The 22,723-nt window shown below is 32.9% G+C and overlaps 3 protein-coding genes across 3 annotated transcripts; all 3 read right to left on the bottom strand.

Annotated features, from left to right (window-relative positions):
* Positions 1-1,574: 1,574 nt before the first annotated feature.
* Positions 1,575-2,724, bottom strand: LOC126682667 (SKP1-like protein 1B). Its single transcript, XM_050378407.2, has 2 exons — positions 2,260-2,724; positions 1,575-1,902 (listed from the first exon to the last, which is right to left on the bottom strand). Exons 1-2 carry the CDS (start codon positions 2,536-2,538, stop codon positions 1,729-1,731), a joined length of 453 nt encoding a protein of 150 aa, XP_050234364.1. The 5' UTR covers positions 2,539-2,724; the 3' UTR covers positions 1,575-1,728.
* An 8,129-nt stretch (positions 2,725-10,853) lies between these two features.
* LOC126680289 (SKP1-like protein 1B) lies at positions 10,854-11,673 on the bottom strand. Its single transcript, XM_050375390.1, has 2 exons — positions 11,279-11,673; positions 10,854-11,188 (listed from the first exon to the last, which is right to left on the bottom strand). The coding sequence occupies exons 1-2, from the start codon at positions 11,555-11,557 to the stop codon at positions 11,015-11,017; spliced, it is 453 nt and encodes a 150-aa protein (XP_050231347.1). The 5' UTR covers positions 11,558-11,673; the 3' UTR covers positions 10,854-11,014.
* Positions 11,674-19,488: 7,815 nt separating this feature from the next.
* On the bottom strand, positions 19,489-22,701 carry LOC126681475 (SKP1-like protein 1A). The gene is made up of 3 exons (XM_050377013.1): positions 22,583-22,701; positions 19,941-20,313; positions 19,489-19,850 (listed from the first exon to the last, which is right to left on the bottom strand). The coding sequence occupies exons 1-3, from the start codon at positions 22,699-22,701 to the stop codon at positions 19,677-19,679; spliced, it is 666 nt and encodes a 221-aa protein (XP_050232970.1). The 3' UTR covers positions 19,489-19,676.
* Between the last annotated feature and the right edge of the window lie 22 nt (positions 22,702-22,723).

Genomic DNA, 22,723 nt, shown 5'->3' with positions numbered 1-22,723 from the left:
CTACAAAGGAGTCATAGGTAATGGGTATATTTGGCAAAGATTTAAAAGATGGTGGGTTAAATTGGCAGAATTTAAAGATAGTAGTATATTTGACAGAAACGGTAAATTTGTGGATAGGTAAATTTATTTTTCCAATTGTGTTTGGAGTCTAACGTAATTAAATGAGGGTTAAATATTTTTTAGGTCACTGAACTATAGTGTTTTTACTAAATGGTTACCGAATTATAAAAAGTTATAAAATAGTTACCGATCTATAGTTTTTTTACAAAACGGTCACCAAATTATAAAAAGTTACAAAACAGTTATTCTGAGTATTATTTTTTTTAAAATGGATTACTATCTTGATGATGTGGACAAGAAAATATGTATAGTAAGATAACCTTTTTTGTAAAAGAAAAAACAACAATTCCGTAACTATTTTGTAAAAAAAACAATAGTTCGTTACCATATTGTAATTTTTTATAGTTCGATGACCGATTTATAAAAATACTGTAGTTCGATAACTATTTTTTAACTTTTTATTGGTAACTGTTTTGTAAAAATATTATAGTTCAATGACCTGAAAAATATTTAACCCAACTAAATGATGAACGTGACTTCCGGCAGAGACCTACGAGGCAGAAAACAGTCAGATTGCTTATCGGACGGTGGTGGTTTAACGAGCACTTTGATATTTAAGTTAGCCTATAGATAGACTGGTAGCTTGGGGGCTTAATTGAAACTGTGAAAATATGATTTTGATGTGCATACCTCGTATAATTTATATAGAGGTCGAACATTTATAGAATCATACTGTGTAAGAAGATATCTGTAATTACTGCGATGAGCTCTATCAGTAGTGTCATAATTTATAGATTTATTTCATGATAGGTTTCAATTGGTCAATGCTCAAATACTCAAGTGAATGAGCGAATCCTAATAAGATTAGAGCAGAGTTCGGTTCGTCCTTTTTAAAGCTGGTGAACCACACTCTAATTATAATAATCTATCCGTTACTAAATACTTTACTTTGTAAAAAATATTATTTTGCTTATGCTATACTGATTCTTGAACTAATTATGATTGTGTCAATCTTAATGGAATTAGCCTTCTTGACAAAGACCTGCAAGACAAAAACAATTCGAATTGCTCGTTAAACAGGGGTTCGATGAGCATTCGGATACTCAAATTAGACTTTTTGTTAAACTTTTTAGTATATATTGAAAATAATGATAATACTCGAGTTATTTATCAAAAAAAAATGATAATACTTGAGTTTGATAGGCAATATCTTAGACACTTAAATATATAGTGATAAAAAGTATAATTATATCAGGTTAAGTCTCTTATTTGACGAAAATTAGCTAGTCTTATTAGGATTAGTCTTATTGGGATCAAAATCAAACACAACTCTTAGGTGCATTCAGTTTTCCATTATTCATAGTAACAATTGTGTTGTGCTCAAAGATAATGCCACAGTGCACAAAACATGCAACATTAATAACACATCACAACTAATTTGTAAGGCAGGTGAAACAGAACAAAAATATATTCTATTATGTTCTTGTCATATGAAGAAATTAACATTCATAAAAGGCAAAAAAATTGTAATATCAGATTATAATCCTAACCAAAATTGTTTTAAACGACCGAATCGGTATTAATATGATCTTAAGCAAAACGAATATAATATCCTAATCTACTCTACTAACGATAAGCACATTTGAAAGAGCATCAGCAGCAGAAGCATCACTCAAAAGCCCATCGGTTGTCCCTACGAACCTCCTCTTCTTCCTCTTCGGTGAAATCGTTGGCGATGTTGAATGTCTTGCGAATCTGCTCCGGCGTCTTCCCCCTTATCATATCAGCCACTGTTTCACAAGCCAAGTCCAGCAAACCTTTCATGTTGAGATAGTTAGCAGCCTGCATAGAAACAACATGTCATCGCTCTGATTCGAGTTGGAAAAAATATAATAATAAATATATAAAAAAAAAGTAACTCGAATTTCATAGTCCCTCCCTGCCTATCCATTCCCTTGTACCATTGTTTCACTCTTATTATTTACACAAGCTCTAAGTTGCAAATAGACTTTACACTAAAGTCTGCCACAAAAATTGAAAAAATTCTTATATAAACCCAGTTCAGCATGTAAGTAGGACTATGAACCATCCATGCAGCACATGAAGTTATTAAATGTTTGTAATAATCAAAGAGAACATAAACCCTAATAATAAAATTAGAGAAGAAAGCGAAAAGAGGAAAAAGTAAGAAAAACGAACCAGGGTGAGCTCATAGAGGACATTTTGGTCGACTTTGATAAAATCAGCATCCCAACATTTAATATCTTCATTAGCAGCAGTAGTCCCGTTATGTTTCCTGGCATACTCGAGAACCATAGAGAGTATCTTTCCGGTGACGTTAGGAACCGGGATAACGCTGTCGGCGCAGCCATCTTCGATCATGTATTTGATCGTTTCAGACTCCAAAGCCACCGCTTGTTCCACCTCGAATGTCTCCCCATCTGATGCTTTCAGTGTTATTTTCTTCGTCGTCGACATTGTTGCGGTTTCTTTTGACAAACAAATAAACAGAGAGAACTTAACGACTGATTGAAAAGAGAAACAAGAAGCTTATAATTCAGAGAAATGGCCTTGTGTGTTGAGTGTGAATTTAATGAAGCATGGGCGAATATTTATAGATGATTTTTGAGCTGATACCCAAGGCTAGCTTCTTCCTATTTGGTTTAGGATTATTTGTTTAAATGACATTCTTGGAACTTTTCCCTTTCCCGATTGGACTATGATAGATTAGAAAAAACGACTGAAATAAAAATAGATAATTTTCTACATGCAGTGCAGTATTTGCTTTTCATTCTAGAAATTTATTCTTTCTAGCTTGTTTGTAGTATTTGTTGATATTTTCTTGAAAAATTCTTTCCAAAGCATGTGAAGAATTATTTCCAATTATTTTAGACAGTTTGTTCTTTTCTAGTTTAACTTTAATCATCTATAGCTCGACGTATTCTGGCTAGTGAACAAAATAACTGATTAAACCGATTAATAAAACCGAAATAAAAAATCATACTAAAAAAATATTTTGAAATTCAGATCTAGGATTAATAGTTTAGGTTTAGAATTTGAAATTAAAAAACCGCGCTAACATATTAAGTGTTTTATAAATAATATGTATTTTTAAATATATATATATATATATATATATATATATAACTATTCTATAAGTGTGAAAAGGAGGACAGACAAAATTATCACATTAGTCTTTAATAATTTAAAAATAATTAAAACTGTAAATAGTTTAAGTAAAATAAAAAATAAAAAGTTAAATGTAAGTATAATTCTAAAAACACAAGTTTAGTAGTTTGAAGTTTAGTTATACACAAACGGAGTACTAAGTTTAATTGGCAAAATAACTTCAAACTACTTGATTAACAGTATCGATATAAAAATATTTGCATGATAATAATCAAGTAGTTTGAAGTTTAGTTATATATAAATATACCAGTTTGTGTTATATAAGGAATAAAATTGCATGACTTTGAATAATATAATATGACGTCTCTAGAGAATTGAATGCATTTTGTGGGATAGAGCTGGCCATGGGCCGGGTCAGCCCGTGAACCGGCTCAGAACTGGCCCGGTCAAACCCAGCCCGAAATTGGTCAAATCTGGAACCGGACTAAATCTGGCCCGGAACCGTTAGACGGGTCTGGGCCGGTTTTAAATCTTGTGGACCGTAAACCGGCAGTTTCGGGTCGGAACCGACGGTTCAAAGGTCGAATCCGTTATTAGAAAATATTTACTTTTGATTTTTTTTATATATATATATATATATATATATATATATATATATATATATATATATATATATATATATATATAAATATAAATATTATTTTATATTTATATATCTATATATATTATTTTTATGATATTTATTTTGTAATTATTATATATACTATATTAAATTCTATATTTATTAATGTATTGTATTAATTAGATTATGGTATGATCTTAATAGTAAGTTAAATAAATATATCAATGTATATATTTATTTACATACACAGTAATATAGCTATCACAAAGTGAAAATTTATTTTAGTTAGTCTTTTATTAACATAATAATTAAGAAAAGACTAAAATGAGAAGTTTTTGAAGTGACGTAAAAAAAAAACCGTTTTCTCTCTCCTCTTTTTTCTCTGTGCGCACGTGAAGAGAAATAACCGTTTTCTTCCACGCCGGTGCCTGATGGCGAGGAAAAGAGCATCAAAGAAAGTGGTTTCCCCAGTGGTTGCGTCTCCAGGTTCTACGGTGGTTGATCCTCCGGTTTCTACGGTGGCTGCTTCTCCGGTGGTTGCTTCTCCGGTCAAAGTTATTGACAGTAATCAAGTAAGTGAACTTTTAATCAAGGTTTCTGAAGATATTAATGATGTTGTGAATCAGCACTCTGGATCTGAAAATGTTGAGATTTGTGATGATGAATGTAAGGATTCTGTGAATGTGAGTATTGAGAATGATTGGTTGGTTAAATCGGATGATGAGAATGGAAAACCTAAAATGTGGAGTAAGCTGTTTACTGATAATCGTACTAGAAGTGAAATGAGTACATTACAATATGTGTCCCCTGCTGTAAAAAATGGAGAAAGGATTGTTTGTTTCAATTCTAATGATGTACTTCAAGAAGAGAGTAAATGGAAGAATGTGTTGGTTGGATGTGTCTATGGATTATTCCCAAAGTATGATAGGATCAATGCTTATGTGAAGAACAGATGGAGTAATTCTGGTTTGCGCAATGTTACTAGAGTGAATGCTTCAATGTTTATGTTTGAGTTTGACTCAGAGGCAGATTGTAATGCTGTTTTAGGTGCTGGTCCGTATACATTTGATCAGAGACCTTTTTTGATTAAAAAATGGCAGCCCCGTATGGTTATGGATCCTTCTGCTATCAAGACCATTCCTATTTGGGTTCAGTTCCCTGGACTTCCCTGGGAATTCTGGTCTAATGAGATGCTGAGTAAGCTAGGGAGTTACTGTGGAGTTCCATTGCATAGTGACCAATGCACTATAAATAGAACTAAGCTAGCTTTCGCCAGAATCTTAGTTGAGATGGAGATTACTGGCCCTTTTCCTGGTCATGTTGTCCTGCAGGATGAGCTTGGTAGATCCTTTTATCAGAGGATTGACTATGAATGGAAGCCACAACTATGTGAAAAATGCAACAGATTAGGTCACTCTAAGAATACTTGCAGAGTTGTACCTATGAAAGGAAAAGTTGAGACTGTCCAAGGGAAAAAGCAAGAAAAGGAAGTTAGTAATGAAGCTGGTACTGCAATTGATAAAACTAATGATTCAGGTATGAAGGATAATGTGATTAATGAAATTGGTGAACAGGTGAGTGGAAAAGTTGCTAAAGGGGAATTGGTTATGAAGGCTAATTCTTTTGAGGTTCTAGCTAAATTGGATGATAAAATGGTTCTAAGTTCTGTTAGTTCCAAGATGCAAAGTCAGAAAGTGGGGATTATTGGGGAAGGTAGGAGAGGATGGAATCCTGCCATGCCCTTACAGATTGATAAATGATTGCAGCTTGGAATATAAGAGGGCTGAACAGCTCTCTTAAACAGTCAGAGGTAGCATCTCTGATTAAAGTTAATAGATTGTGTATTCTTGGGTTAATGGAAACAAGGGTCAATGTTAATAGTTTTGATAAGGTTTGGAAAGAGCTTAAGAAGAAAATCCCAGGATGGGAAGTGTTGCATAACTATTCCTGTTCAGCTATGGGGAGAATCTGGGTTCTGTATAATAAAGAAGAGATCAAAGTCACTATTTCTAAGATTCATAAGCAGTTTATTCATTGCTGTGTTGAGATGGAAAATGAGGTCACTTATTGTTCTTTTGTTTATGGTTCCTACTTGCCTAATGAAAGAATGGAGTTATGGAATGACCTATCTTTTCATTCTCTTAATGATGGATGGCTAGTCTTAGGTGACTTTAATGCAGTAATGGATAACACTAACAGACTTGGTGGGACAGAGATTGATAGTAATGCTGCAGAAGAGTTTAAAAATTGGACTGAGTCAGTCAATATAATGGAATTAAGTCATTCTGGGAACAAGTTCACATGGAGCAATAACCAGTCTGGAGATAACAGAATCTGGAGGAAGCTGGATTGGTGTTTTGCCAATGAAATTTGGATGAATAAATGGGAGGAGTCCTTCTATAGAAGTCTTAGTCCTGGTATCTCAGATCATTCTCCTGTTGTAGTCTATAAAATGGCTAGGAACAACTTGAGGAATACTCCTTTTAGATTCTTCAATGCTTGGTGTGACCATCCTTCTTTTCTGGAGATTGTTAATCAAGTGTGGAGGTATCAGGTTTCAGGATTTGCTATTTTTAAAGTGTATCAGAAGCTTAAAATGCTTAGAAGAGATCTAAGAGCTCTTAATAAAAAAGAGTTTGATGATATTTCTGGCAAGGTTGAGAGTGTTAGGGAGTATCTTAGCAAGCTGCAGGATAACCTTATCCTGAATCCTTTCAACCCTGAGTTACAAGATGAAGAAAGAGCCTGCTGCCAGAATTTATATAAGCTTCTTGGCTGGGAAGAAAGCATTCTAAGACAGAAATCCAGAGCAATTTGGATTAACTTGGGTGATCAGAATACCAAGTACTTTCACAGATGTTTCAAGATGAGGAATAGTAGAAATAGGATTTCTTCTTTGAAGCTCAGTAATGGGCAAACTACTGATGATCTAGTGTTAATAAAGAATGATATCCTGCTTTATTTTCAGAAATTCCTAGGGACTGCTGACTCTTCAAGGACCTATACTGATCCCTCTATTTTCAATGAGGGGAAGCTGCTTTTAGAGGAAGACAGAGTGCTTATGGACATTCCTGTTAATAATGCTGAGATAAGATCAGCTATGTTTGATATTGGAGATGATAAGGCCCCAGGGCCAGATGGGTTCAGCAGTAAGTTTTTTAAGAAAACCTGGCACATCACTGGTCCTGATATCACAGTTGCTATTTCTGAGTTCTTCAATTCTGGGAAGATGTTGTCCCAAGTCAATTCCACCTCTATTACCTTAATCCCCAAGGTTGGTAATCCTGATACCATTAAAGATTTTAGACCAATTGCATGCTGCAATGTGATCTATAAATGCATTTCTAAGATTCTAACTAACAGATTAAGGAAAGTGATTGATAAATTAGTGAACCCTTGCCAGTCTGCTTTTGTGCCTTCTAGAAACATAGCAGATAACATTCTTTTAGCACATGAAATAGTCAGAAATTACCATAGGAATGATGGGAGGTCCTGTGCTATTAAAGTAGATATTCAAAAAGCTTATGACTCAGTGAACTGGGATTTTATAGAGGAAGTATTGATTGGTTTTAGATTCTCTAGAAAATTCATTATGTTGGTCATGGTTTGTATTAGATCAGTCAAATACTCTATCATGGTGAATGGTGAATCTTTTGGGTATTTTAATGGTGGGAGAGGGTTGAGACAGGGAGACCCCATATCTCCACTGTTATTTGTTCTTTGTATGGAATACTTCTCTAGATCCTTAAATAGAAGCACTGGTGAAGGAACTGGATTCATCTACCATAAGGGGTGTAAAGAAATCAATCTCTGTCAACTGTCATTTGCAGATGATTTATTTCTGTTTTGCAGCTGTGATATCCATTCTGTTTCTATCATTAAGAATTGTCTGACTTCTTTTGCTAAGTGCTCTGGTTTAGTTCCAAACAAAGCTAAGAGCTCGGTGTTCTTTAATGAGTCTAAAAAAGAGGTTAAGGATCAGATTACTAGAGTTTTGGAGTTTCAAGAAGGTTTTTTCCCTATTAAGTACTTGGGGCTTCCTTTAATCTCTTCTAGACTTTCTAAGAACCACTGTGATAGTCTTATAAATAGAATTACTGGGAGAATTGATCAGTGGGCTAGCAAGTACTTATCTTATGCAGGTAGGCTCCAAATGATTAATGTAGTTTTAATGAGTATGCACATCTACTGGTGCTCGGTTTTTAGGCTTCCTTCTTCAGTCATTAGAGGAGTAGAAGCTGTGTGCAGAAGATTCCTATGGCATGGTGCAGATAGTTCAAAAAAAGGGGCCTTGGTTAGCTGGTCCAAAGTTTGTGAGAAGAAATCTGATGGAGGCCTGGGTATTAAAGACATCAAGCTCTGGAATGTTGCTGCTCTCTCAAAGCATGTTTGGAATCTGGTGAACCTGAAGCCTACTCTATGGGCTAGCTGGGTTACTGCCAATAAGCTAAAAAAGCTCAGTTTTTGGGGTATTACTAAGACCTATGACAGTTCTTGGAGCTGGAGAAATTTGCTCAAAATAAGGCAAAGTATTAAGCCTTTGTTTGAGTATAAATTAGGTAATGGTAAGAAGTTGTCTTTTTGGTTTGATCCATGGATGGATGGAAAAAGTTTAGTGAGAGATTCCCTAACATAAATATTAGGGATTCTGATATTCAAAAGACTGCTTATGTCAAGGACTTATGGAGAAATAATCAGTGGAACCTTCCAGATCCAATTGATGATACCACTTTGCAGGGCTGGAATTACATCAAGATGAATTATACAGTTCATTCTAATTTGGAAGATAAGATTTCTTGGAAGGCTAATAATACTGGCAACTTTACAATCAAAAGTTTATGGAAGAATCTGACTCCAAATAGTAGGAGAGTTCCCTGGAGTTCTCTGATTTGGTATACTGGGCTCATTCCCAGACATTCTTTCATTACTTGGTTGGCTATTAGTGATAGATTGAATACCAAAGACAAGTTAGTTAAATGGAAGGTGATAAATAGTAATTGCTGCAGTCTGTGCAATCAAGCTCCTGAGAATATTAATCATCTGTTTTTCAGTTGTCCCTTCTCTTATGGCATCTGGAGAAAAGTCTTGAATGAAGTTGGGTTCTATAGAAATCCTTTATCCTGGAGAAGAGAGGTTAGTTACTTCACCAGAAAATGTGCAGGAAAGTCAGCTATAGCAAGAACAAGGAGATTATTCTTCTGTGCTACTGTTTATCAGATTTGGAGGGTCAGAAACGAAACTATCTTCAATCAGAAGGTAGCTAATAGTGATAATGTGTTCTGCAAGATTAAAATGGATGTTGATTGCAGGAGTATTAGCAGGGGGTAGTCTTTAGCTTTGCTCCTTTTTTGCTTTTCTGCTTTTGCAGTTTGTATAGCTGTGATCAGCCTGTATTCTGCCAGTTTTATTGGCTTTGCAATGAAATTGCTCTTTTGGTGATTGACCAAAAAAAAAAAAAATTAAGAAATTTGATTTGTTTTATTATTTTTTTAAAATATTATCTCTGCGTGTTATTTTATTTTTAAATTAATTTTTTTAACTTTTAGTAATTAAATTTTAATTTAATTTAACCGTCAACAACCCGAAACCGGAACCGGAACCGTCGGATTCCGAACCGGCATAGAACCGTACTTAGACAAGTCCGGGCCGGTTTCATATTTTTTTGAACTGCGACCCGGCGATTCCAAACCGGAACCGCCGGGTTATAAACCGTGCTACTGTGGGAAATAAACGTATGGCAGTAAATGGTATGACTGTTCTGCTCCCTTGGTAGTATTCTTATGAATATTTAATTTTTAATAAAAAAAACTGTTTTGAGCCTTTTTGTGCTAATTTAGGTTGCTTGATGATTTGATAATTTGTACTAAGGCAAAGCTACTGAAGAAGCCGTTCCCCTTTGCTGAAGAGGTGAGTATTTTTTGCCGTTTTAGTTTTTGAATTAAGATCAATTGGTTAAATTATAATTTTAAATAAGCTACAGTTTATGTGTAAAAAATTATTAATTTTATGTTTAGTGTTTCACCTGATAAAATTATATTTTTTTTTTGTATTACTATTAGCAAGTTATAGCAAATCTCTATCAAAAATTAGTAATTTATGCAAAATTGTCAAACCTTAATTTGTTTATACTATGATAACTTTTTTAATAGATAATTATGCACCATATATTTAGTGGAACTACTGTTTACCGTCCCTAGATTATTAGGTACCCGCCCTCTTTTTACCTAAATATCCTCTTATCTTTTCATAATTCTAAAACTCACATTCAAGTTCTTTCACCTTACTTGAAACACGAAGAACGGATAGCAAAATTTTCGAGTGAAAATATTGAATCCAACATAAGAAGAAGAGGACGTTAACTTGAGTATTTGTTGAAAGAAAAAATGTGAATAATATTTATAAACATGTAAAATTAATATTAGACTATATTTAAATAATTCAGTTATTTTTTTATCTTAAATATAATTGTATTCTAAATTAATAAATTTATATGACTTTGTCAAAATAATTTAAGTTAATTTGTTGAAATAATGTGCTATATTTTTGTTTCTCATGTGCTATTTGATGTTATTTTGTATGCCAAGTACTATTTTATTCGATTTGAATTTACGATGAAGAACTATCGTAAATTTTATTTTAGTATATTTTCAAATCCGCCCCCTCGACTTTATTTTTCCAGGCTAGGCCGCTGATTTGAGGTAACCCATCTTATAACTAGGGATCCAATCTTGTAGTTTAAATAAGTGAAAAACATGATACAGCCACTGAATTTGTTAAGACAATACTAAAAGATCATAATCAAACGAATTCAAATACCATTAATATAATTTTCCAAGATTAAGTCTATATCGATTTTTCATAATGATTTTAAAATAAACGAGCACATAATAAAGGTTGATGATTCAAAATGATCAATCATAGTTTTGCTTTTCCTAAATCTATGCATAAAGAAAATGCCACAATGCACCAAATATGGAAGATGCTAACAGCTTAGAGCAGAAACATTAAAAAAAAAAAGCAACAAAAATCTTAAAATTTCAGATAACAATCCTCACAAAAATTGTTTTAGACGATCAAAATCGGTGTTAATCCTATGAACTTAAACAAATCTAACATAGTATCATATTCTATTGTTGCCATATGAATAAACCTATTCATTAAGTATATGCACATTTGAAAGAGCATCGATCGGCAGCCGAAGCATCACTCAAAAGCCCATTCGTTCTCCCGGCGAATCTCCGCTTCTTCCTCTTTGGTAAAATCATTGGTGATGTTGAACATCTTGCGAATCTCCTCCGGTGTGTTCCCCTTTATCATATCAGCCACCGTTTGACAAGTCAAGTCCAGCAAATCCTTCATGTTCAGATAGTTAGCAGCCTGCGCACAAACAAACAACGTAAGAATAAACACCATGAAATAATCAAGAGAATGCAAACCCTAACAATAAAAAGAGAGAAGAAAACGAACCAGGACGAGATCAAAGAGGATATTTTGGTCAACTTTGATAAAATCACCATCCCAATTCTTAATATCTTCCTCAGTAGCAGTTGTCTCGTTATGTTTCTTGGCATACTCGATAACCAGAGAGAGTATCTTCCCGGTGACGTTAGGAACAGGGATAACGCCGTCGGCGCAGCCATCTTCGATCATTAATTTGATCGTTTCAGACACCGAAGCCACCGCTTGTTCCACCTCGAATGTGTCCCCATCTGATGCTTTCAGCGTTATTTTCGTGATCGTCGACATATTTTGCAGCTTCCGTGTTAACAAACGGAGAAAAAAGAAACCCTAGCGATTGATCTTTAAGAGAAGAAGAAACTTATAATTCAGAGAAATTGGTTTGTGTGTTGGAAATAAATCTATTGAAGTGTGAAGGAATATATATAGTAGAAGATTTTTCATCTTATATGTGCAAAGGCCTTTTCCTATTTGGTTTCGGGTGATAAAGTTAAATTACTTATTAGTCCTTTAAAACCCGTCTGTTTTGGAACTTTTCCCTTTTCCAAATGGAATATAGTAGACTGAAAAAGAAAATAACCGAAATATAATTGCCTATTTTATTAGTTTTACATAGTTTAAAAGTAATAATAAATATTCTGAATTTTTGCAAACTAATCGTTATTTTTTTTTTATTTTTTTATTAAAATATGTGATTGATTCATTTTTTATTGAGAATAAATAATAAATTTAAAATAATGACAATATAAAATTAGAAAAATTGTGATTTGTTAAAGGTAAATATTTATTCCAAATTCAATATATTTTACCGTTTTTATTTACTTCGTCCTTAATTAATAGTTTCTTTACTCCGTCCTTCCATTATAGAAAATTGCGATAAAGAGTCTCTAAATCAAGAAAATTCTGAAAGTGAGGCTCATTCGTTGCTAGTTAATGGTACTAAAATAAACAATTTAGAAAAATTCTTATTAATGTCACACAACTTTGTGTGCTTTGTATATCGATCATATTCCTTTATTATGCGTGTTTTATTAACTTCGTCTCAGGATATTAAAGAAAAAAGCTACTCATACTCAACAAACGTAAATATCTACTACGTACTTATGTCATAACCTTTTATATATTACGTGTTTTAACATTTTTTTATTAAATTTATTAAATAAATTTCTTGTTGATTTGTTTTTCATTGAGATTGAATTCAAATCAGGATGGTACGTATTTCTTATTCTTGAATAGACTTCTTCAATTGATTTAGGTTTATTCTATTCCAAATAAAAATTTATTCGATTTTTATTTGCACATATACAACAAATATCTTAATACCGAGTCTTTTTCTTCCAAATTAATATATATATAAAACACACAAAGTAGAAAAAATAATAATCTTATTTGGTTTATTTTTAAAAAAGTTGGGAGTCCTTTGGCTATTCCTTAGTTAAGGAATTTTTTTGAAGGAAAAATAGATAAGCTATATTATTCATCGAATAGATTACTTCACTCGAATCCAATATCATTTGAAAATAGAGATATAAAAATATTTTTAATTCAATTGCTAAATTTGAAATAAATTAGCGATTGAATTATTTAATTCAATTGCTAATTAATAAGTTGAAAAGTAAATATTGTTAGAATGGTTTATAAAAAAAATTAATAGAGGTCTATCCTTATTGTGTAATATTGAAACAATTGTGTAAATAATTATTTATGGAATTAAAATATTTAAAAAGTAAATCTCAATAAAAATACAATCTGTGACTTGGATATGTTTGTCTCAAATTATAATATTGAAAAATAAAAATGTTCAAATTAGATCCTCATTATCAATTTATTATGTAAATTTTATTTTAAGGAAATTCATCTCTTTGGTACGTTTTATCCAATAAAAAAAAACAAGTCGGAGGTGGTGAAATTTTTATTTATGGGAATATAGATGGTTCAATAGAACAAATACAAAAATTAGTTTGAGATAAATTTAATTATTTTTATTTCATAATTTTTAATGTAAGTCTATTTCATTATCCTTGGTGGACCATCCCTTATAAAATTATATTTTGTCATCAGTGGCGTACGAAGTTCCAGAATAACAAAAAAAAAATGTTAATATGCACATGCACTATTACTTTGTAGATCCAAATTTTGACATAAATTCCAGTTTCTTTTCTATTTAATGATGAGATGTAAACAAATAATGTTATTTGTGAATTACTTGAGATTGACTGGAAAACAAAAAGTTGATTCAAAAATTCAGATCGAGCTTCAAGCTCAAACTATCCGAGAGTATCATAAGTAAAACTTGAGTGTCAATTAATAAGACATGTAAGACTCGTGGGCCAAAACGAGCTTCTTACATATATAAAATAATATTTAATTTTTTATTATATTAAATTTGTATATCGATCTCTAAACCTAGATGTATATCATTTTAATTACTTAAATTATATATTTATAGTAAAACAATCAAAATACATTAAGTATAATAATTTTTAATAACCTTTTTCTTGACTCGAGCAGAGTTTAAGGCCGAATTTAAAAATTTAACTTCATTCGAGTTCAAGTTTGTATAACACAGCAAATTTGGTTTAATTAGAGCTCGGCTCAGCTCATTTATGTCAAATATGTATTATTTAAAATTTTATTTTTTTTAAATTTATTAAAAATTACATATAATATTTTAGTCATAAGTTGGCTCTTCCGAAATTTTATGTCCGGATCCGCCGCTATTTGTAATCCATCAATGAAGTTAAAAAAGAGCTAGAATTTTACTATACTAAGCAATTGGTGTTCTTACTAATCATATTGCAATTGATTTGGTTAAAAAGAATAGTACTCCAAACACTAAATTGAAAGTAACACAGGTTACCTTGCTTTACAAGGTTCTCAGTTTCAGCTTTGGATTCTTTCTTCAGCATGTGATTGGTTGATCTTTGCTCTCTTCTGATTGGCTGTTGCATATGTCACAAGGATTCAATCAACTTCAGATTCCTTTCCTCAGCTCCTGATTGGTTGTTTTACTCACGTGAACATTATGTTCTCAGCTAGTATAATTCTTTGTGTAAACACACTTTAGGTGTGTGTTAATACAGCTAAGCATGAGCTGTATCTTTGTATTAGTATAAATAGCATTGAGCTGTGCTCTTAAGTTGTAATCAAGATATTTTCTGATTCAATATAATTTCTCCTTCTTCTTTAAGATTCTGTTATGGTATCAGAGCTTTGAGGCTCTCATTTTCAGTTTATTTCTTCTTCTTCTTCCTTGATTAAGGCATTTTAATGGCGAATCGTTACCAGCAATCAGAAGAATCTATGTCCAATCCTTTTTTCGTTCATCCAGGTGAGAATCCATCTCTGGTATTAGTTACAAATCTTTTAAATGGAAGCAATTATCATTCATGGTGTAAGTCAATGCGCATGGCTTTAATCTCAAAGAACAAGTATAAGTTTGTTGATGGTTCTATTCAGAGTCCTAGTAAAGATGATGATACTTTTCCAGTTTGGGAGAGATGCAATACTTTGGTGATGTCGTGGTTGTATAGAGCAGTTTCACCTGCAATAGCTGATAGTGTTTCTTCTATTGAAACTGCTTTGAAAATATGGACTGATCTCAGAGATAGATTTTCTCAAGGAGATTCATACAGAATTGGAGATTTGCAAGAAGAGATTTATACATTTAAACAGAATTCTATGACAATTATTGAGTATTTTACACATTTAAAGGGTCTTTGGGATGAATTAGTAAGCTTGAGAGGTTTACCAGTTTGTACTTGTGAGCCTAGGTGCAATTGTGGTGCTTTGAATACTGTAAAAACAAACTTATCTAATGATCATGTGATAAGATTCATGAAAGGACTGAATGATATATTTGGAGTAGTAAGAACACAAATTCTGATGATGGAGCCCCTTCCACCTATCAACAAAGCTTTTTCAATGGTGATTCAGTATGAGAGACAGATTGCTGGAGGATCTCATGTCAAACAAGCCCCTGATTCTAATGTTTTTCTGACAAAAGGTTCTTTTGATGATGATTGTGATTCAAACTATGAATCAAATCTTTGTTATGTGAAAGGAAGAGGAATGAATAACAACTACAGATGAGGTTTTAAAAGAGGAGGTTTTACTTCTGGTAATTTTAATAGGCAGAAGACATGTTCTCATTGTGGCTGGAATGGTCATACAGTGGATTCATGTTATAAAAAACATGGTTATCCACCAAATTTTCAATCAAAATACAGAGGAGAGACAAGTTATGCTAATCAAGTCCAGCAGGAAGAAGCTGATTATCACAATTTTGAGGAGACTAGATCTGATATGAACAAAGGATACAAACAGGAGATGATGAATGCAAATATGCATAATGCTAACTTTGATTCAAATGTTTCAACAGGAAAGACTTTTCCCTTTACACCTGAGCAATGCCAAAAGTTGATGTCCCTGATTCAACAAGAAAGAACATCAGAAAAGGAGACTTCTTATGTGAATTCATTGACTGCTTCTTTCAAACCAATTCCAGAAGAACAAGGTATAATACATGCCTGTTATTTTTCTGCCAAAACCTATAGAGACTCCTGGATTCTTGACACTGGCGCCACTGATCACATTATATGCAAATATGATCTTTTCAAACAATCTAAGGAAGTTCATAATGTTCATGTTAAGCTTCCAAATGGACAGCTTATACCAGTGACTCACACAGGCTCAGTTCAGCTGACATTAGACATTGTTTTACACAATGTTCTCTATGTGCCTGTTTTCAACTTTAATCTCATCTCTGCAAGCAAGTTAACTGATGACAAAAGAATGTGTTTAATTCTTTATCATGATTCTTGCTTCATCCAGGACATGGTCAACTGGAAAATGATTGGTTCAGCTGAAAAGAGGGATGGACTTTATCAGCTAAATCAAACAAGCAAAGTGAGCTGTAATTCTGCAGTTTCTATTTCCACTGACAATAATAATGACAATATCTGGCATTACAGAATGGGACACTTATCAACTGAAAGATTAAAGCATATGCAAAAGCTGGATTCCTCAATAAAGACAACTTCACATGGTGTCTGTGATGCTTGTCACTTTGCAAAGCAGAAGAAACTAAGCTTTCCTATTAGTTCTACTGTTAGTAAATATGCTTTTGAATTGGTTCATGTTGACATCTGGGGTCCACTTGCTACTCCTACTTGTAATGGTCAGAACTATTTTTTGACTATTGTTGATAATTGTAATAGATACACCTGGATTTTCCTCATGAAATACAAGTCTGAAGTTAGACCAATTCTGCAGAATTTTGTTACTTATTGTCAGAATCATTTTGATAAAAGTATAAAAACCTTAAGGTCTGATAATGGGACTGAGTTCATATGGCCTGAGTTTTATCAGAAACATGGGATTTTACATCAGACAAGCTGCACATATACTCCTCAACAAAACAGCACTGTGGAAAGAAAACATCAGCACATCCTCAATGTGGCCAGGGCTATCAGGTTCCACTCCTCTTTGCCTTTATCTTTTTGGGGATATTGTGTTTTACATGCTGTATATTTGATTAATAGAACACCTTCACCTATTATATCAGATAAATCCCCTTTTCAGATGCTATACAGTAAAATACCTTCATTGAGTCACATCAAAGTATGTGGCTGTTTGTGCTTTGTTGGAACTAATGATATTCATAGAGGAAAGTTTGACAAAAGAGCTACCAAATGTGTTTTTTTAGGAATACCACCTAACACAAAAGGTTATATTGTGTACTGCTTAGATGATAAAAGGGTTTCCATATCCAGGAATGTTGTTTTCTATGAAACAGTCTTTCCTTTTATCCAACAGACAGCCAATTCCACCATCTCAGAGGAGTCCTTTTCTATGGATTACTCTCTTTTACCTGTTTCCCCAACACCACAATCTAGTCCATGGACTGCACCACCCTCACCAATTTCACACCAGTCTTCTGAGATATTTCAGGACCATGACTTTCCTGAACTCAGAAGATCAACTAGAACAAAAAATACACCTTCTCATCTTAAAGACTACCACTGTACCTTACCCTCATCTCTATCTCAACAAATCACATCCCCTCATTCTATATCTACTGTTTTATCTTACAGTAATCTATCACCTTCCCATAAACATTTTATTTTCAACCTCACCACAATTACAGAACCAAAAACATATAAAGAAGCAGTTACACAACCATGTTGGCAAGAGGCCATGAAAGCAGAAATTCAAGCTCTTGAGTCAAACCATACCTGGACTCTCACAGATTTACCTTCAGATAAGAAACCTATTGGCTGTAAATGGGTTTATAAGGTTAAATATCATTCCAATGGAACAGTAGAGAGATGTAAAGCTAGATTGGTGGCAAAAGGATATACACAACAAGAGGGACTGGATTTCATGGATACATTTTCTCCAGTGGCTAAAATGACCACTGTGAGAACACTGTTAGCTCTTGCAGCAACAAACAACTGGCACTTGCATCAACTGGATATTAATAATGCTTTTTTGCATGGTGATCTTCATGAAACAGTTTACATGCTTCCTCCTCCAGGTTTTGAGGTTCCTCATAAAACTCAGGTATGCAAACTACAAAAATCCTTGTATGGATTAAAACAAGCCAGCAGAAATTGGAATGCAAAGTTAACAGCAGCTTTGCTCTCCAAAGGTTTCCAACAGGCTCATTCAGATCCTTCTTTGTTTGTTAAGAAAACAGATTCCACATTTATTGCTTTACTAATTTATGTGGATGATGTTATTCTAGCAAGTGACTCCATTTCTGAGATTTCTTCCATCAAGTCCTATCTACATACTGAGTTCAGTATTAAAGATCTTGGATTATTGAAATATTTCCTGGGTTTAGAAGTGGCTAGATCTACAACAGGCATTCATCTTTCACGGAGGAAATACACCTTGGACTTACTATCAGATTCAGGGTTTTTGGAGTCCAAGCCTGTTCCTACTCCAATGATCACATCTCAGAAGCTTGCAAAGGATGCAAATGATCTTTTACCAGACAATACAATTTACAGACAACTTGTTGGTAAATTGCTCTACCTATGCACTACAAGGCCTGATTTGTCTTATGCCATTCAGCAACTGTCACAGTTTCTTGATTGCCCTACCAATGCACATTTGCTGGCTGTGCATAGAATTTTGAGATATATCAAGGGAGCACCTGGCAAGGGATTGTTTTTTCCAGTCAGTTCAGATTTCAAACTCAAAGCATTCTCAGATGCTGATTGGGCCACTTGTCCTGATTCCAGAAAATCCATTTCTGGTTTCTGCATTTATCTTGGTGACTCATTAGTTTCCTGGAGATCTAAGAAACAGTCAACCATATCCAGATCCAGTACTGAGGCAGAGTATAGAGCTTTGGCTTCATTGACTTGTGAGTTACAGTGGTTTTCATTCCTTCTCAAAGACTTACATCAGTCTTTCAAGTTTCCTGCTACTGTTTACTGTGATAGCAACTCAGCAATCCAGCTTGCTCACAATCCAGTATTCCATGAGAGATCCAAGCACATTGAAATTGATTGCCACATCATTCGTGACAAGATTCTTTCTGGATTGCTTCATTTACTCCCTGTCTCTTCTGCTGCTCAACTTGCAGATTGCTTTACTAAAGCATTACCTCCTACTGTTTTTCATCTTGCTGTTTCCAAGCTGGGCATCAGTGATATCTATGCTCCAGCTTGAGGGGGGGTAACACAGGTTACCTTGCTTTACAAGGTTCTCAGTTTCAGCTTTGGATTCTTTCTTCAGCATGTGATTGATTGATCTTTGCTCTCTTCTGATTGGCTGTTGCATATGTCACAAGGATTCAATCAACTTCAGATTCCTTTCCTCAGCTCCTGATTGGTTGTTTTACTCACGTGAACATTATGTTCTCAGCTAGTATAATTCTTTGTGTAAACACACTTTAGGTGTGTGTTAATACAGCTAAGCATGAGCTGTATCTTTGTATTAGTATAAATAGCATTGAGCTGTGCTCTTAAGTTGTAATCAAGATATTTTCTGATTCAATATAATTTCTCCTTCTTCTTTAAGATTCTGTTAGAAAGATTCAAAAGAATTCAAACATGATTGATATGATAATTCCAGGATTATATCTATAAAAACAGCTAGCACATCATACATGTTGAGGATTCAAAATGCTCCATCATAGGTGCATTCAGTTTTGCATTACTCATAACAAATGTGCCTCAAGAAAATGTCAAAATGCACAAAATATAGAAGACATATGAAGAAACATTCATTAAATAGCAACGAAAATCTTAAAATTTCAGATGACAATGCTCACCAAATTAAATTGTTTTCGACGAAAGAAATCGGTATAATTAGTCCTATGATCTTAATTAAGCAAATCAAACATAATACTCTATTCTATTAATGATAAGAGCATCAGCAGCAGAACAATATATCACTCAAAAGCCCATTGGTTCTCCCGACAAATCTCCGCTTCTTCCTCTTTGGTAAACTCATTGGTGATGTTGAATATCTGGCAAAGCTCCTCCGGCGTCTGCACCTTTATCATATCAGCCACTGTTTGACAAGTCAAGTCCAGCAAATCCTTCATTTTCAGATAGTTAGCAGCCTGCGCACAAACAAACCACGTTAGAATAAAGACCATGAAAAAATCAAGAGAATGTAAACCCTAACAATAAAAAGAGAGAAGAAAACGAACCAGGACGAGATCAAAGAGGATATTTTGGTCAACTTTGATAAAATCAGCATCCCAATTTTTAATATCTTCCTCAGTAGCAGTTGTCTCGTTATGTTTCTTGGCATACTCGATAACCAGAGACAGTATCTTTCCGGTGACGTTAGGAACAGGGATAACGCTGTCGGCGCAGCCATCTTCGATCAGAAATATGATCGTTTCAGACACCGAAGCGGCCACCGCTTCTTCCACCTCGAATGTCTCCCCATCTGATGCTTTCAATGTTATTTTCTTCGACATTGTTGCTGTTTCTGTTGACAAACAACAAAAGAGAAACCCTAACCTTAGCGACTGATTGAAAAGAATAACAAGAAGCTTATAATTCAGAGGAATTGCTCTGTGAATTTATTGAAGTATATGAGCCAATATTTATAGAAGAGTTTTGAGCTGATACCCAAGGCTTCTTCCTATTTGGTTTAGGATAATTTTTTTAAATTACTTATTAGTCTCCTAAGTCCTAACGGCCTTCACTTTAATTTGGAAGTTTTCCTTTCTGGGATTATACTACGTAGATTAGAAAAGAATATGACTCCAGAAATTAAAAAATACATTCACCTCCCAAATTAATTTCCTATTTTACTATTTTTATACAGTTTAAAATTGATAATTAATAATTTAAACTTTTACAAATTATTTTTTATTTTTTATTATAGTCTTATTGAAATTTTCAATTAGTTTATTTTTAACAATAATGACAATAAATAATAAATTTTGTATAATGACAATATTAAAAAAAATTGTTATCTATTAAAGACAACTTATTCCATAGTCTATATAATTTACGGTTTTTATTTACTTTGTCTTTAATTTATTTATTTTTACTCCGGGGATAATAAGTCTCCAAATTCAGGGAATTGTGAAAGTGAGGCTCATTCGTCGCTTAGTTAATAGTGCTAAAATAAACAATTTAGAAAAATTCTTATTAACGTCCCACTACTTTCTGTGCATTGTATACCATGTTTCATTATTAGGATATAAAAGAGAGAAACTACTTATATTCGAAGAACTTAATTTGCTATGTATATTATGTATCTATAACATATATAAAAGTGTATTAGCGGGGGGAACCTTTTATTTATGGATAAAAATACCCTCTTTATTATTTATAGAATTTAACTATTAAAAATCTTTCATTATCTTAATTAACCACTAATAATTATATGAAAAAACAAATTCTCTACAGATCTTCTTAACTTTAACTATGTAAAGCTTTCCTAGTTATAATCAACTTGAATTTTGTCTCCGAATCCTATAATCAAGTATTCAACATTATAATATATAAATAACATATAAATTAAAAAATCACGTTAACATATAAGTATAAAAATTAAAAAATTACGTTCGACAATTTCAAATATAAATAATAAATTATAAATATGTATATCTTAATAAAATTTATATATATGATAAATCATATCATCTTTATAAATGACGGTAAATGTTAAAAAAACCACCAGTAATAATTTCAAATATAAAATCTCAATATATATATAATTGAAAAATTACATTCAACAATCTCAAATATACACCATGAAAAATAATAAAATTATAATTCACGTGCAGCGCATGTGTACATCAAACTAGTAACATCTAAAAATATTATGTATTTTCTATGTAGCAGATGTCACAACTACTTCTTCCATTTTAAATTACATGGCGTTTTGGGAAAAAAAACTTTTTATTCCAAATACTTGACGTTATATACTTTCGGATATTAAACTCTGTAGATCACTAAGCTTTCCTCAAATTACAGAAAGGTCACTAAAAAAACTTTTGTTACAAAATGGTCATTGAACTATAACTTTTATTACAACGGGGTTCAGCCATCTGAAACGTTGCGTTTTAAGCAAAAACGCAACATTTTTGCTTACGTGGCAAGCCAAATTTACAAAAAGGAACATAGTTCAATGACCTTTTTGTAATAAGAGGTATTATCTAGTGATATTTTTGTAATTCACGAAAAGTTTAGTGTTGTTTTTGTAACAACATAAACATTTTCGTAGTAAAAAGTATAGTTCAATGATCATTTTGTAACAAAAAATTTTTTAGTGATCTTTCTGTAATTTGAGTAAAGTCTAATGATCTACAGAGTTTAAAATCCATTTCAAAGCACTTTTAATCTTTCTATTTCATATATACCCGGACACAACAATCCAATCCAAGGGTCTATATGCCTAGTCCACTACTGTACAACTGTCATCATGATTTATATACAGGGGCCAAATCAGTCATTTAGCTATATATTCAAGATAAATTAATTTTTTTTAACTTGTGAGCTATCTCAAAATCAAAATCAACGGATTAAAATTTAAAATTAAATCAAAATTAATAGATTAAAATTTAAAACAAAATCGAAGTTAATAGATTAAGTGAGGCACTCTTATCACTTGAGCTAACTCATCTCATAACTTGGTATCCAAGTTTGTCGAATCAACATTAATGTGAAAATAAATTGGTGAAAAACATCTTATATCAACTGAATTGGTTAAAAGAATACTTCAAACACTAAATTAAGATATCCAAAAGAATTCAAACACCATTAATATAATTGTCCCAAGATTAAGTCTATATCAATTGTTTACACAGATTATCAAATCAACAAGCACATCATACAGGTTGAGGATTCAAGCTCCATCATAGGTTTAGAGGTTAGCCAAATTGAGCTCAAACACAAACAGTTATGAACATATACATCCATAGGTGCATTCGGTTTTCCATTACTCATATATGTTAACGTGATTTGTAAA

The sequence above is a fragment of the Mercurialis annua genome, linkage group LG5, assembly GCF_937616625.2.
Source record: "Mercurialis annua linkage group LG5, ddMerAnnu1.2, whole genome shotgun sequence".
NCBI lineage: Eukaryota > Viridiplantae > Streptophyta > Magnoliopsida > Malpighiales > Euphorbiaceae > Mercurialis > Mercurialis annua.
Note: the sequence above shows the minus strand (reverse complement) of the source record. Positions and strands in the feature narration are given on the sequence as shown.